This window comes from Myotis lucifugus, unplaced genomic scaffold (assembly GCF_000147115.1).
Source record: "Myotis lucifugus unplaced genomic scaffold, Myoluc2.0 scaffold_62, whole genome shotgun sequence".
In the NCBI taxonomy this organism is placed as follows: domain Eukaryota; kingdom Metazoa; phylum Chordata; class Mammalia; order Chiroptera; family Vespertilionidae; genus Myotis; species Myotis lucifugus.
The window spans coordinates 314,173-326,329 of NW_005871110.1; the positions used below are offsets into that span (position 1 = coordinate 314,173).

Here is a 12,157-nt window from a genome sequence, read left to right on the forward strand (position 1 = left end):
TTGCTCTATCAAAACTCAAGGAAGATAACCTACATACACCTTAACTGACACTAACCAAAGAGTAGCAATACTTTCATAAATTGGAAAAATTCAATCGACTTAGCATATACCTGACCTTACAACTCATGTTTGCCACAACCAATACCTTAGGGACCAGAATCAGATGTGAGCTGGCCTACCCAAGGTACTTCTGTCCTAAAGTAGCTGGTCCATGGAGCTTAAGGCTATGGCCTAGGAGTCCCAACCAGCTACGCAGTGAGGGTCTTAGCTGGGTGGGGGGGGGCGGGCAAAACAGTATTCCAACAAAGACATCCACCCAGGAGATTTAGTTACTGAAAAAATCATCTAGTTACATACACATCTTTCCTGCATTGTAGCACAATGGGAGTTAATTTCAGAGAAGGTGGGAAAAACCAAAGTTGTGGCTCTCACTGACAAATTTTCAGTCCTCCCTAAACTCAAGTCATATGAGTTGAGAAACAGCTAGAAATTATTCACTAATTTGGAAATATTTTTTTGTATAAATCTTCCTCTAATGTTTAAAGTGGCACCACTACATCAATCAAACACAGTGCAGTTCTCACACCCTTAGTTCCTATTGGTGGAGGGGTTATATTAAGGGCTGCAATGATCAACACAGGTGATAACCACATGGATGAGGGGAGGGGAGGCAAAGAGAGAGGGAGAAAATGAATATGATTGAATGAATCTATACCTTGATACTTTTAAACCAGTTAACAATGAACCAAAACAATCACTGAGAGAAGAGTCTAACCAGTCTAGTGAAGACCAGCCTTTAGAACACATTTAATAAAGGGCTGGGGAGGGAGAAAGACAGAGAAGGAGGGAAAAGAAAGTCAGTAAACCCATGCTACCTCAAGAAGGTAGGAAAATACCATTCTTTCAAAGTGGGCAGAAAAAGAGGCAGGACTAAGACATAATGACCTATGTAGATGAAGAAAAATGAGATGACAACTAAAGTTACTTTCTCATCTTTTTCTACCATCCCACATACATAAAAATAAATATTTTCTCTTTTGAGCATAGATTTAAAACAGCATCGGTTCAACATGATCTCCTAGCATAGTTAACAATCAAAGTGAAACCATGGTTTTTTAAGATAGGTGATTTTAAGTAATAAAAATGGTTAATGGCTTTTAAAAACCTGTTTTGAAGCTATGACCTAGGGGTGTTTGTGCCTCATATCTTCAACTATGTACAATATATTCCTTAGATTTCATGGTGTTACTTAGATTTTCATGGTAAAGTTTTCTTGCAGGCAATTTTTCTTTTGCCATTGGGTTTTCAAATGACCCCCAAATTCTGACTGTATAGAAAAAATGTCTCTTCTTATAAAAATCTGCATAAATTAATAAATGTGTTAGAAAACTCACTCATTCCAGGATCAGTCAAGTAGCTGTAGCGCTTACGTAAAGCTAAAGATGCAAAGCTCTGTCGTTTATCTGCTTTCTCGGCCTGAAAAGGAAAAACAAAGACTGTGTCCAACATTTTTGTGACATTTCATAGTTTAGAAACATTTTGTAGGATGTTATGTTGATATCTTGTTTATCCTTATTTTTTCTTCGTATGAAATTTCCTCATTAAAATGTGATTCTAAAAACCCACTCAATGTCTCAAACAAATAGCCATCATTTAGCAAATATATGAGCACCAACACAGCAGACTACAGGGAACTACAGATAAAAGACGAGAGTTACAGAGACTTCTGATGCTGAACAGTAAATTTTCCCCAATTAATTAGGCCTCAAAACACATATATCACAATGTGAGTACATTCCAGGAAAAAAGGCACACAAAGTTTCTTATTCTGATTACTGCTGTTGTTTCAGTGTGTTAACAGGCAGAAAGTATAGATGAGAAGATTAAAAACAGGTTAATGGTTTCATTAGGAATGTTACTGAGTCTTAAGACTGCTGATTCTATAATTATGGAGGTGTGAGTTTTAAAAATCCTATTATCATCTAACTTGGAGAAATATTTGGAGATAACTTGAATAACTATATCCTTAAAAATGGCCAAGATACATTTCTTTAAGTAGAATATAAAATATTTATCAATAGCCATTGAGCACATATTTTATATTATGTAAAACATAGGTTGATTCATATAATTAAATTTCATATATTACCCATGATCTTGATTTAAAAGTTATAACACAGTTGATACTAGGTGAAAATGTAGATTTTGATACATGCCAATTACATTTAAAAATGTTTAAAGGACTTGAGTTCAACTTTTTAAATTATTATTTGGATTATGATTTTACTGAATATACTCTTATGCGTATGTGGATGAAGAATGAACTATTCTTTAAGAAAAATATATACCCTTTACTCAAGCTAAAAAAAAAAATACGTTTCCCATACTTCGGCCTGCTGCAACTTCTTTTATACAGATTCAATTTCTATTCTATCTCTGATAGAGTAAAAGCAGAAGTGTTCATATTACCTCATCATCTTGATCTGACTCTGTCTCCTTTTCGTTCCAAGATGCATTGCAGAGACAAGGAATATTATAATGGACAGCAGAAAAGAATATCAGGATATGAAAAGGACTCAGTAGGAGCACAAAATGCAAGCTGATTTAGAAGGCAAAGCAAATAAAAAAAAGCCAACAAAATGTATCAAGAACAGTATATCCATGGCAAATTAATGTGTGATGCCCTTTAATCATAAAAATCTATGAACTACCAGCAGAAGCAGAAGCAATAAACAGAGGACTCCATCATACAAACCATAAGAATCTGACACCACAGTAACGAGACTTAGTCTACACAGAGACCAATAGAACTTGAGTTTCAAGAGCTTCAATCATGTTACATAGCATTCCTTAATTGCATACCAATGGCCCACTTCTTCAAGACCAGGGAAAGAAAGTGAAAATAAACCAATACCAAAAGATACCTTTTTATGTGCTGGCAGAGTGATATTTAAGTTGCAGACAGCTGTTTGAGGCAGTCCTTTTGTTGTCTTTGGTTCTTTCAGAAAAGACAGACGACCACAGGGCTCTTGGCTGGTGTCTCTAATCTAGAAGAATTTAAGAAGAATTTAAGAATTTATGTAGAAATAGACTTTTCTAAGGAATCCTGTCTTTATAAGAGTCAAGCATGTTTATTTTATGGAGACCTTCAAGAGGCAGGAAAATAAAGAGAAAAGATGATAACAATTACATGGCCACCGAGGTGGTCACATTTAAACTCAGCAAGATTTAGGATGTCCCATTCCAAGTCTAAACAGAGGATTGTTGTGTCTGGGTTCCATGCATTTTCTTCCTGTCTCATAATTTCTTTTTCTCAAATCCTCAGTCTTAGCAACACGAATAACAGCAAATAATAATGACAGTAAAATCATCGTCCTATATCCTTCTGTTCTCTGAGGAAAAAGCTTCTCCAAGAAGGTCAGAAATGAAGGTGAAGCTTGAGTTCTGACTTTCACTTTCATCCATTATTTGATTACTGAGCAATAACTAGCTATGAGGCATTTTATTATACTAGAGTATTTGGTCTCACAAACATTTGCTTGACTATTTAGCTGTTGAAAAGGTAAGGACTTTTAAAACTAATTATAAAGCTTTCCTATCTGGAAAGTACACTCAGGTAGAACCAAGACAAAATCTGACCTTGTTCCTATGACTTCAAGTTTGGTGGAATATTTCAAACAGAATAAGTGATTAGGACATTCACAGAATCGCTGCTGATGAGGACTTACCTTGATGGAAAATGGCAGTCTATTTTCTTTGAAAGCATAAAAGTTAAAAACAAGTTGCTGTCCTCCTTTGGTCAGTGGAGCCAGATTTCCATAACAATCAACATAAATAGGTTTTCCTTCCAGAACCTTTTAGAGTAAAAGAAATACATAATTTAATATTAACTTTAATTAAAAGAATTTTGAGATTTTTAAGTCACATTGACATTAACTGAATGACATGTTTCTATGTCACATTTGTCTCCTTATTAGGGCATTACTTCTATAGTCCTATTTGCCACAAAATTAACTGTTTGGGCTCACAATTCAATAATTGTGACTGGAAACTATTATGGACTCGTATAAGACAAAATCATATATTTCTATTCTAGCAACTTTAAACATGTTTGAGAAAGTATCTGACATCAATCACTTGTTCAGATAGACTTTGAAAACTTGTTCCAGTTTTTTTTACTCTTATCTGATATCTGGGTTTGAAAAAGCAAAATCATGGTAATGTGTACAGACAGTGACCATAAAAATAAGATAATTCAAGTAGCTACAGGAAAATGGAAACCATGACTTAGATTCATTAGTGCTATTTTTTTAACCAACTAAGATAACCTTGACAACATTTAAAATAATTTGAGAATGAATCTATATTGTATTTTTAAAACAAAAACTAAAATCAATAATATACTTGATATTTATAGTGAGCACTATTATGGTCTCAAAATAAAACTTCAAAACTTCGTATCTGGGGGATATAATTGAATGAACTTGTTCTGAACAAGGTACCTCAATATCTTTGCTTCTTGCAACTTCCTCAAAATTCTCTTGCTGCTCTAAAGTTTTGTCCACTTTGTCATCTGTCATGCAGAAACACCGCAGGGAGGATTCCACAGGATCATTCATTTTGGCAAAAACAACAAACTTGGCCATATATGGAACACATATTAATTCTCTGTACAGTTGCGTGGCTAACCCCACAGTTTCTAAAACTTGATGGCAGTCTGCAAGCCAAAATCTGATAAAAACAAAGCCAAACCAAAACAGAACAAAATGTAAGTATGGAAATGAAGTGACTTAAACGCCAAATCTTAAAAAAAAAAATTCACCATTAAAAAATCAGAGTATAAAGGGAACTAAATTAAAACATTGACTTGTGCATCTAAACAAACAGCAGGATGTTTGCTGCTTATCAAACAGAGAAAATGCTAAGATTCTCGTTCTCTTTCTTTCCCATAAAATTCTTGTTTCCCTCTAACACATACCCATATATGGTAAGACTTCCTTTCTACTGCTGTTTTAAGAGTTTTTAATCTATAACTTTACAATTGGAAGGAGCATGAATTTTATGAGAGAAAACTATCAGTATTTATAAATTAAAGTTGCTAAGAAATTTTACTAGAAGAATCCAGTCTAGTACCTTATAGCTTCCTACAAAAACTGGGCTTAATGACTTATCACAGTGAATTTTAAATTTCTAAGTTAGATCCAACTTAACTATCAAAACTGTAAAAAATAACCATACTGGCATTGAGCACAACAATTTTTACTTTCCAAAAGCTAATAAAACTAATTCCTTATTGCTTTTTGGAATCCTTTATTTCCATACCTGGCTGAAACATTGGTTGTAAAAGAGGCACAATCCTTTATAAACGTCAAAGGAGTAGTTCCTGTGATGTCTTCCCACTGAGCCGGTGAGGTGCCCCCTAAGAGAACAGCAGCAGATATGGCAACTTTATTAACAGACATACTCCTTCTAATATTTGCATCATTATCCTGTTCTTCACGGTTTGCCAGTAGCTTGCAAAACTTTAACTCTTTCAATTAATGACATGTGCTAAAGGTTTTCTTCTTGACTCTCCTTTTATCCATTTGCAGGCTTATTGTGACTTCCTTGTAAGATATTATTCAACTTTTTAAAAATTACTTTTCTGTTTGTCCGGGTATTAATGAATGGCTTGAAATTGGGATAACCAATCTATAAGTGGATTTTACAAGTGTACTTTATAAGTGCCAAGATTTAGTGTTTCAGATAGACAATCTATTATTTTTTTTTAATGTTTAAAAAGGCAGTAACCATCAAGAAAGTTAAGAAGCAACTTATTTGTACTAGCTGAATCATATAATTTACCAGGGACTAAGGGTGAATCAGCCATTAAAATTATTCTTAAAAACAAAACAAACAAAAAAACGCAGTCTATCTTAATCTTGGGATTTTCAGTTAAAAATCACATTAGGTTGATCAAATGAGGAATCGAGCTCTGGATTCCAGGTGCTTCTCATAAAACATGTACTCCCGAAGTCCTTCAGTTTCCTGCAGTCTAAAGGGTGTTGCTAGGTTCACCACCTCTGTCTAGGTCACCGAGAGATCACCTAGATGCCCCAGCAGATGCAATAATATCTCAATCACCTTAAGAGGGCGCTATTGTTAATATGAAATTTAGTAGTAGGAAAAATGTTAATTTTAAATGATATCAACATCTTAAAGAAATTATTGGAGGGATAATAGAAATGAGGTGATGGACAAGTAAAAATGTCTTATTCTTTTTTTTTTCTCTTATAAAGTTGGCATGGGCATTTCAAAGGCTTTGTTTTCTTACAGAATCACTGCAAATGCTAGCATCAACAGCAGGTACAGCAACAACATAACCAAACCTGTAATGCTACAGAGAAGGCGCAGATTGGGTGTGGCGTCCCCCTTGTACCCGTTGGATACGCCTTCTCCCGAGGGCGGGGGCAACGGAATGGTCATTGTGATCGGTTTATGGAATTTCCTTCTTCTTGGTTCCACAGTGACAATTGGGCTAAATGTTGCTTTGTTTCCAAGGATCTTTTTCACAATTTCATCTGGAACAGGCTGGGCCTAGAGTCAAAAAAAGAACCTTAAGTGAAAGTGGCCATTTTTTTTTAATCTCATTGGAAAGTTGACTTTTTAAGTGAAGAGGAAATAACCAAAAACACACAACCAATAAATGTCTTTTTCTTCATGCATTCGCGTTATTTCAAGAAGGCGTAAAACAACAACAAACAAAACAAACCCCAAATAACCCAACACTGTAGCAGGAACCCGTCAGCCCTAATGTTGCCCCAATGTAACAGACAGCGTAGGCTTGTGTGACAGAGAGGGAATCCAGTCTCACAGCAGAGAAGCATCCTAGCCTAATCTAAACTAACAGACAACAAATACCGTGTCCAATATATTTAAAAACCTATGTGGGACATTCAGGAAAACATGACAAAGGCAACTTGCACCCCTGTAAAAACTGAGGTTTTTCAGAGTGGTAACGAAAAGGAAAAAAATCATGATTGCAAAGGATTTCAGATCTATTCTTCCAAACTGAAATTCTTCCTTTTGGTCTCTTTGCTACTGAATATTTATATGGGAGAGAGCTGAAGGGCACTTCATGCCAGTGGAATGGAAGGTGGTCTCTTTAGCTAGGTGTTTACTGAAGGCCTTCCCAGGACTTAGAGTGCTCAGCTCTAAAAACCCAACTCCTTGGGCATGAGAGGCAACTGTCAGTTAAATATTTTAAATACTCTATTAATTAACAACACAAATTAAGTCATTTCAGGCTATTTTCCTTAGTAAGAAAAAAAATACCGGTTAAGTACTGGTTCGGCCTAACTGAAATGTATAAATACATGAAAGACCTCCGTTGCCAAGATTTCCAGTCAGCTTTCCAAACCCAAACGAGTTCCAACTGGTTTGGATAAAGCCCTGCATTTACGATTTTACTTAAACCAAAATTTGAAAGCTTGCAAGTTTCACTACTGCTGGTTTTTATGATGTGGCGTGTCATAAACCAAGTCAAATATGGGTTGTTTCTTTAATGGTCCATGTACCCTTTGGTGCTTCTGTTGCTCCACATACTGAGACCAATAACCTATGGTTAAAAAAAGCGATCTCTCATCAGAAACCAGGTGATACTTTTATATGGGAAAACCCTAAACTATGTAACTTACTTCATAAGCCACTAAGCTAATTTTTAATTAATGCTTTTCATTTGAAATGGGTTAATGATTCTCCCTAATGGCCTCGTGCTTTCATCAGCAATATGAGAGGGAATCCACTGAGAGTTATGACAGTTGTTCCCAGAGTGGCACATGCTCCCCACCCTCTATATCAGTGGTTCTCAACCTTCTGGCCCTTTAAATACAGATCCTCATGTTGTGACCCAACCATAAAATTATTTTCGTTGCCACTTCATAACTGTAATGTTGCTACTGTTATGAATCGTAATGTAAATATCTGATCTGCAGGATGGTCTTAGGCGACCCCTGTGAAAGGGTCGCGACCCACAGGTTGAGAACCGCTGCTCTATCTGATCCCAGGAGGAGAACCTTGTGTGAACATTACCTGGAGGCCCACTCGGATTCTTTTGGTCAAAGCGCCCTCAGGGAAAGAAGCCTGGACCAGGGGCACAGTGGTGCTGCTCAGAATTCCACCTTCAGGACCAATCTGGTTGCTTTCCTGCTTAATCCGTGAAACTACTGCAAAATACTGGGGGAAATCCTTCGTGATAATCCTGCAGATTCGCTTTTTCCCTAACTCTTCTGGACTATCAAGTTCTGAAAAGACAAATGAATGAAGAAAGCCATGAGAATAAGCCTGCTTCCACAATACCTTGAGGCAAACGGATGTGCAATTTTGATAATTAAAATTACTTATATTCAGTAATCTAAATAGAGGGTTTTTTTTAATGATAAAGAGAAAACTACAGTTATCCTAAAATTATAACAAGCTTTGCAAAACTATTATAAAAATATTCACATACAGTACTTGAAAAGAAGAACAAAATCTTCAAAAATGGGAATTTTACCATATATGGACAAACTTCTACTCTTCAAAAAGGGACAGTTGATTCTGTGATTATTTATACATAATCTTCCCCTCAAGTTGCCAAAAGAAAGAATGAGTCAGAAAAAGTAAGGCCCCATAAGAAAGTGAATAAGGACGTAAGTATGTCTGAAAGGCTCTAGAATTTTGTTTGAAAACCTCTTGAAAATATTTTTAAATTACCCAAATGATAAGTAACATCACCACCAATGGTCCTCCCACATCAAACTCAACCAGCCACACATGAACACATCTTTTTGCTTTCTGTCCACCTCCAACCCTCCTCCTTCCCCTATAGTCCAAACTCCCGGAAAGGGTTTACTGTTTGTTCAGTCCTCTAGTTTAATAGCTTTGACTCACTTTCCTCTGTACTTTACATCTAAAGGTCAAAGTCCATTTGGTTCTTGATGTTTCAGAAATGGCTTCCTATCCTGTCACCCCCATGTTCAGGCTTTTGCCTAATTACTGAGACCACCTCCTAGCCACCTTCCTGCCACTTGTATCTCCTTACTCCAGTCCATTCCACCCAGCCACAGGCATGTTCTTTCAAAAGTCAGTACATGAGGTGGACATATATGTTGTAATATGTACTTCTCTCTCCAAGGCATATTACAGTCACAAAAAGTATAAAAATTGACTAATCACATCTTTACATGTCAATGTATACATTCATATAATTTATGTAAAAATTGGGGAAGGGGAAAAAAGAAGAGGAATAGTATAATATTATAATGAATGTATAGACATGCAATATTACTTGGGTAATAATTCTAACATGCTAGTATTAATATAACAATATAATATATACAAACAACAGACTATTAATGTTTTAAAGTAAATTCAACGCAAGTACATTTTTTTCTCTATTTCTTGCTTTAAAAAAGGAAAGTGAAACACAATAGTGAAATGACCTTAGCTGAAAGTTTGAAATCAGGTAACTAAAGACCCAGCTGGCTAACAGTTGCCAAGAGGGAATGAAAAGGCTCTGACACTCAGTTAAATTACATTAAATTAGATGATGTTTGATATTGAGGCCTGGCACATAGTAAGTGTTCAGTTCATATCCACTGAACAGAGAAATCAATTGGGAATTAATGAGACTCACACTTTTCATACCAAACATCTGGAATAATTCTTTAAAATATTGCTCTAAAATAGATGTAGTAGTGGAGACTGGTTATTATTTTAATAGTTTTTTAAAAATTAAAATATCATGTGAAAAAGTGGCTCTAGTCTTCCTGTTTTTTAAAAACACAATAAAATCTATGTCCATGTGTTTATAACTCAGAAATTAGTTTACTTACTGGATGTTTACCTGAACGGAATTAAAAACTCACGAGAATATAAAACTTCTAAAAATTCTGTGATATAATTTAAAAAGGTATACTGTGGTCCCCCTTTATCTGTGGGGGATATGCTTCATGACCCTTTTCCTATTCATACATACCAATGATAAAGTTTAATTTATAAATCAGACATAATTAGAGATTAACAATAATAACTAATAATAAAGTAGAACAATTAACAACATACTGTAATAAAACTTATGTGAATGTGGTCTCTCTCTGGTAACCAATCTGATAACCAAGGCGGCTACTGAGTGACTAACGGGTGGACAGCTTGGATGCCCTGGACAAAGGGATGATTCACACTCATGGTGGGACAGGGTGAGATTTCATCACACTACACCAGGGGTCCTCAAACTTTTTAAACGGGGCCAGTTCACTGTCCCGCAGACCGTTGGAGGTCCGGACTATAGTTTAAAAAAAAAACTATGAACAAATTCCTATGCACACTGCACATATCTTATTTTGAAGTAAAAAAACAAAACGGGAACAAATACAGTATTTGTATTTGCATGTGGCCCGCGGGCCGTAGTTTGAGGACCTCTGCACTACACAGAATGGCGTACAATTTAAAACTTATGAACTGTTTATATCTGGAATTTCCCACTTAATATTTTAGGATTGCAGTTGACTGCAGGTAGCTGACACTACAAAGCGAAACCATGGATAAGGGGGGACTCTTATTATCAGAAAAGTTAGATTTCCAGGCAAATAGTCATAAAGTCTGATCATGTGAAAATGGAACGTCAAAGTTCTTTCCATTCAGATTTTTAAATGCTCTATTACTTAGGCCAGAAGTAGGAATTACCAAGAATCTTTGCTTTGCTCCCACCCTTTACATGCAGATATACACCCTACACAGTTATCTGCAGCACAGATGCGATGCCTGAATCACATTCATACCCACAGAGAAGCCAGCTCCGAGTGCAGTGTACCCACAATGGCCAGGTCCTAAGCAACACCTGGGGGACATATTAAAAGCACAGATTCCTAGGTTTCTCTTGTGGAGATTCTGACTTGGTCGGCCAGGGGTGGAACCCAAAAATCTGCTTTTAACATTCAATCCCGGTGACTATGACTTGACTGACACATTAGGGAAGCAAGGTCTTGTAGACTCTCACCCTGCACGTCTCTTTGCAAATTCAGAACTCAAAGATTAAAAACATGACAACAAGATCCTATAAAAAACTCAAGGATGGTTCAATACGAGAAGAGCTTATAGGACAATAATAAATACCCATTACTTTTAAATGTTTTTTTTAAAACATATAATAAATCACCCCAAAGCGATAGTATTAAAGGATAAAGGGGTATAAATATCCAGAGTTTCTACCTTTTAGGTTGATTCATAAAGCCATAGAATATGAAAGGATCCTCCTTCCTCTTTTTCATCTGTTACTAGTAAAGTTTTCACCCACCCCCTCAAAAAAGATTAAAGGGAAAAGACAGAGGTGAGTTCTGAAGTAGGTAGTTCTGGCTAGGAGGAAGGCTAATATAGCATATGGTAGAGTAGGTGTCTGACTTGCAAAAGGTTTAATGACTTGCCCAAGTTGACTTTGTTGGTCTGCTTTAGGGCTGAAAATAGAAACTAGGTCTAGAAACAGGGTTGGGGAGAAGGCGTGAAGTCATATAGACATGTTGATAAATGGGTGGATGAATAAGGGGTAGATTTGCAAACACCCTGGTCCAAAAGGTGACATGCTTTGTTATTGGCCCACTCTATGAGCAGAAAGACTTTACTTAGTACCGTGGCACTTTTTGCCACAAAACACGTAGAAGCCAATGTTCTACAGCTTTCTTGCCTCACTGATTAATGATAAATTTCTTAAGCACCTTGTAACTCATTTAGTCCCCGTATTTGTAAAAGGTGGGACAGTGTTCTCTGCCACTGAGGTTTTAGAACAGAGCAGTAAGGATTATTAGATGCTTTTCACATATGAACAGTTATGGAGATTATAATACACTGAAGCATAAATGACAGAATTGAATTCATGTTCCCACTAAATGAGTTAGTCTTAAAGCTTTTGAATTATCATCGGATCAATTTTGCCTTACTCTTACATACACATGATTAAATGTCTCGATAATTTCTGGTTAGGCGTAAGTTCTACTCAGTTTGCTCCTCTAAGAATGAAATATCTGCTATGGAAGGGCAGGGGAAAAGATGAAACTTAGAAGGTTGGAATTAGAAAGGGCAAGCTAACTAGTTTTGCATGTCTACAGTATATACATCTGAATTGCTATCATTTTCATTTCATTCC

At 36.1% G+C, this 12,157-nt stretch overlaps 1 protein-coding gene and 1 long non-coding RNA gene across 2 annotated transcripts in view; one reads left to right on the forward strand and one right to left on the reverse strand.

Annotated features, from left to right (window-relative positions):
• The window catches only part of ANK3 (ankyrin 3), a 202,674-nt gene that overhangs the window by 42,472 nt on the left and 148,045 nt on the right, over positions 1 to 12,157 (reverse strand). The window contains exons 29-35 of the mRNA XM_023754603.1: positions 8,071 to 8,282; positions 6,369 to 6,576; positions 5,323 to 5,419; positions 4,503 to 4,731; positions 3,729 to 3,854; positions 2,925 to 3,047; positions 1,395 to 1,476 (exon numbers count right to left, since the gene is read on the reverse strand). Coding sequence (XP_023610371.1) covers positions 1,395 to 1,476; positions 2,925 to 3,047; positions 3,729 to 3,854; positions 4,503 to 4,731; positions 5,323 to 5,419; positions 6,369 to 6,576; positions 8,071 to 8,282 — 1,077 coding nt within the window. The remainder of the gene's footprint in view (positions 1 to 1,394; positions 1,477 to 2,924; positions 3,048 to 3,728; positions 3,855 to 4,502; positions 4,732 to 5,322; positions 5,420 to 6,368; positions 6,577 to 8,070; positions 8,283 to 12,157) is intronic.
• LOC111826236 lies at positions 3,244 to 6,449 on the forward strand. Its single transcript, XR_002829521.1, has 3 exons — positions 3,244 to 3,430; positions 4,585 to 4,768; positions 6,316 to 6,449. It is a non-coding gene; the product is annotated as an uncharacterized LOC111826236 (long non-coding RNA).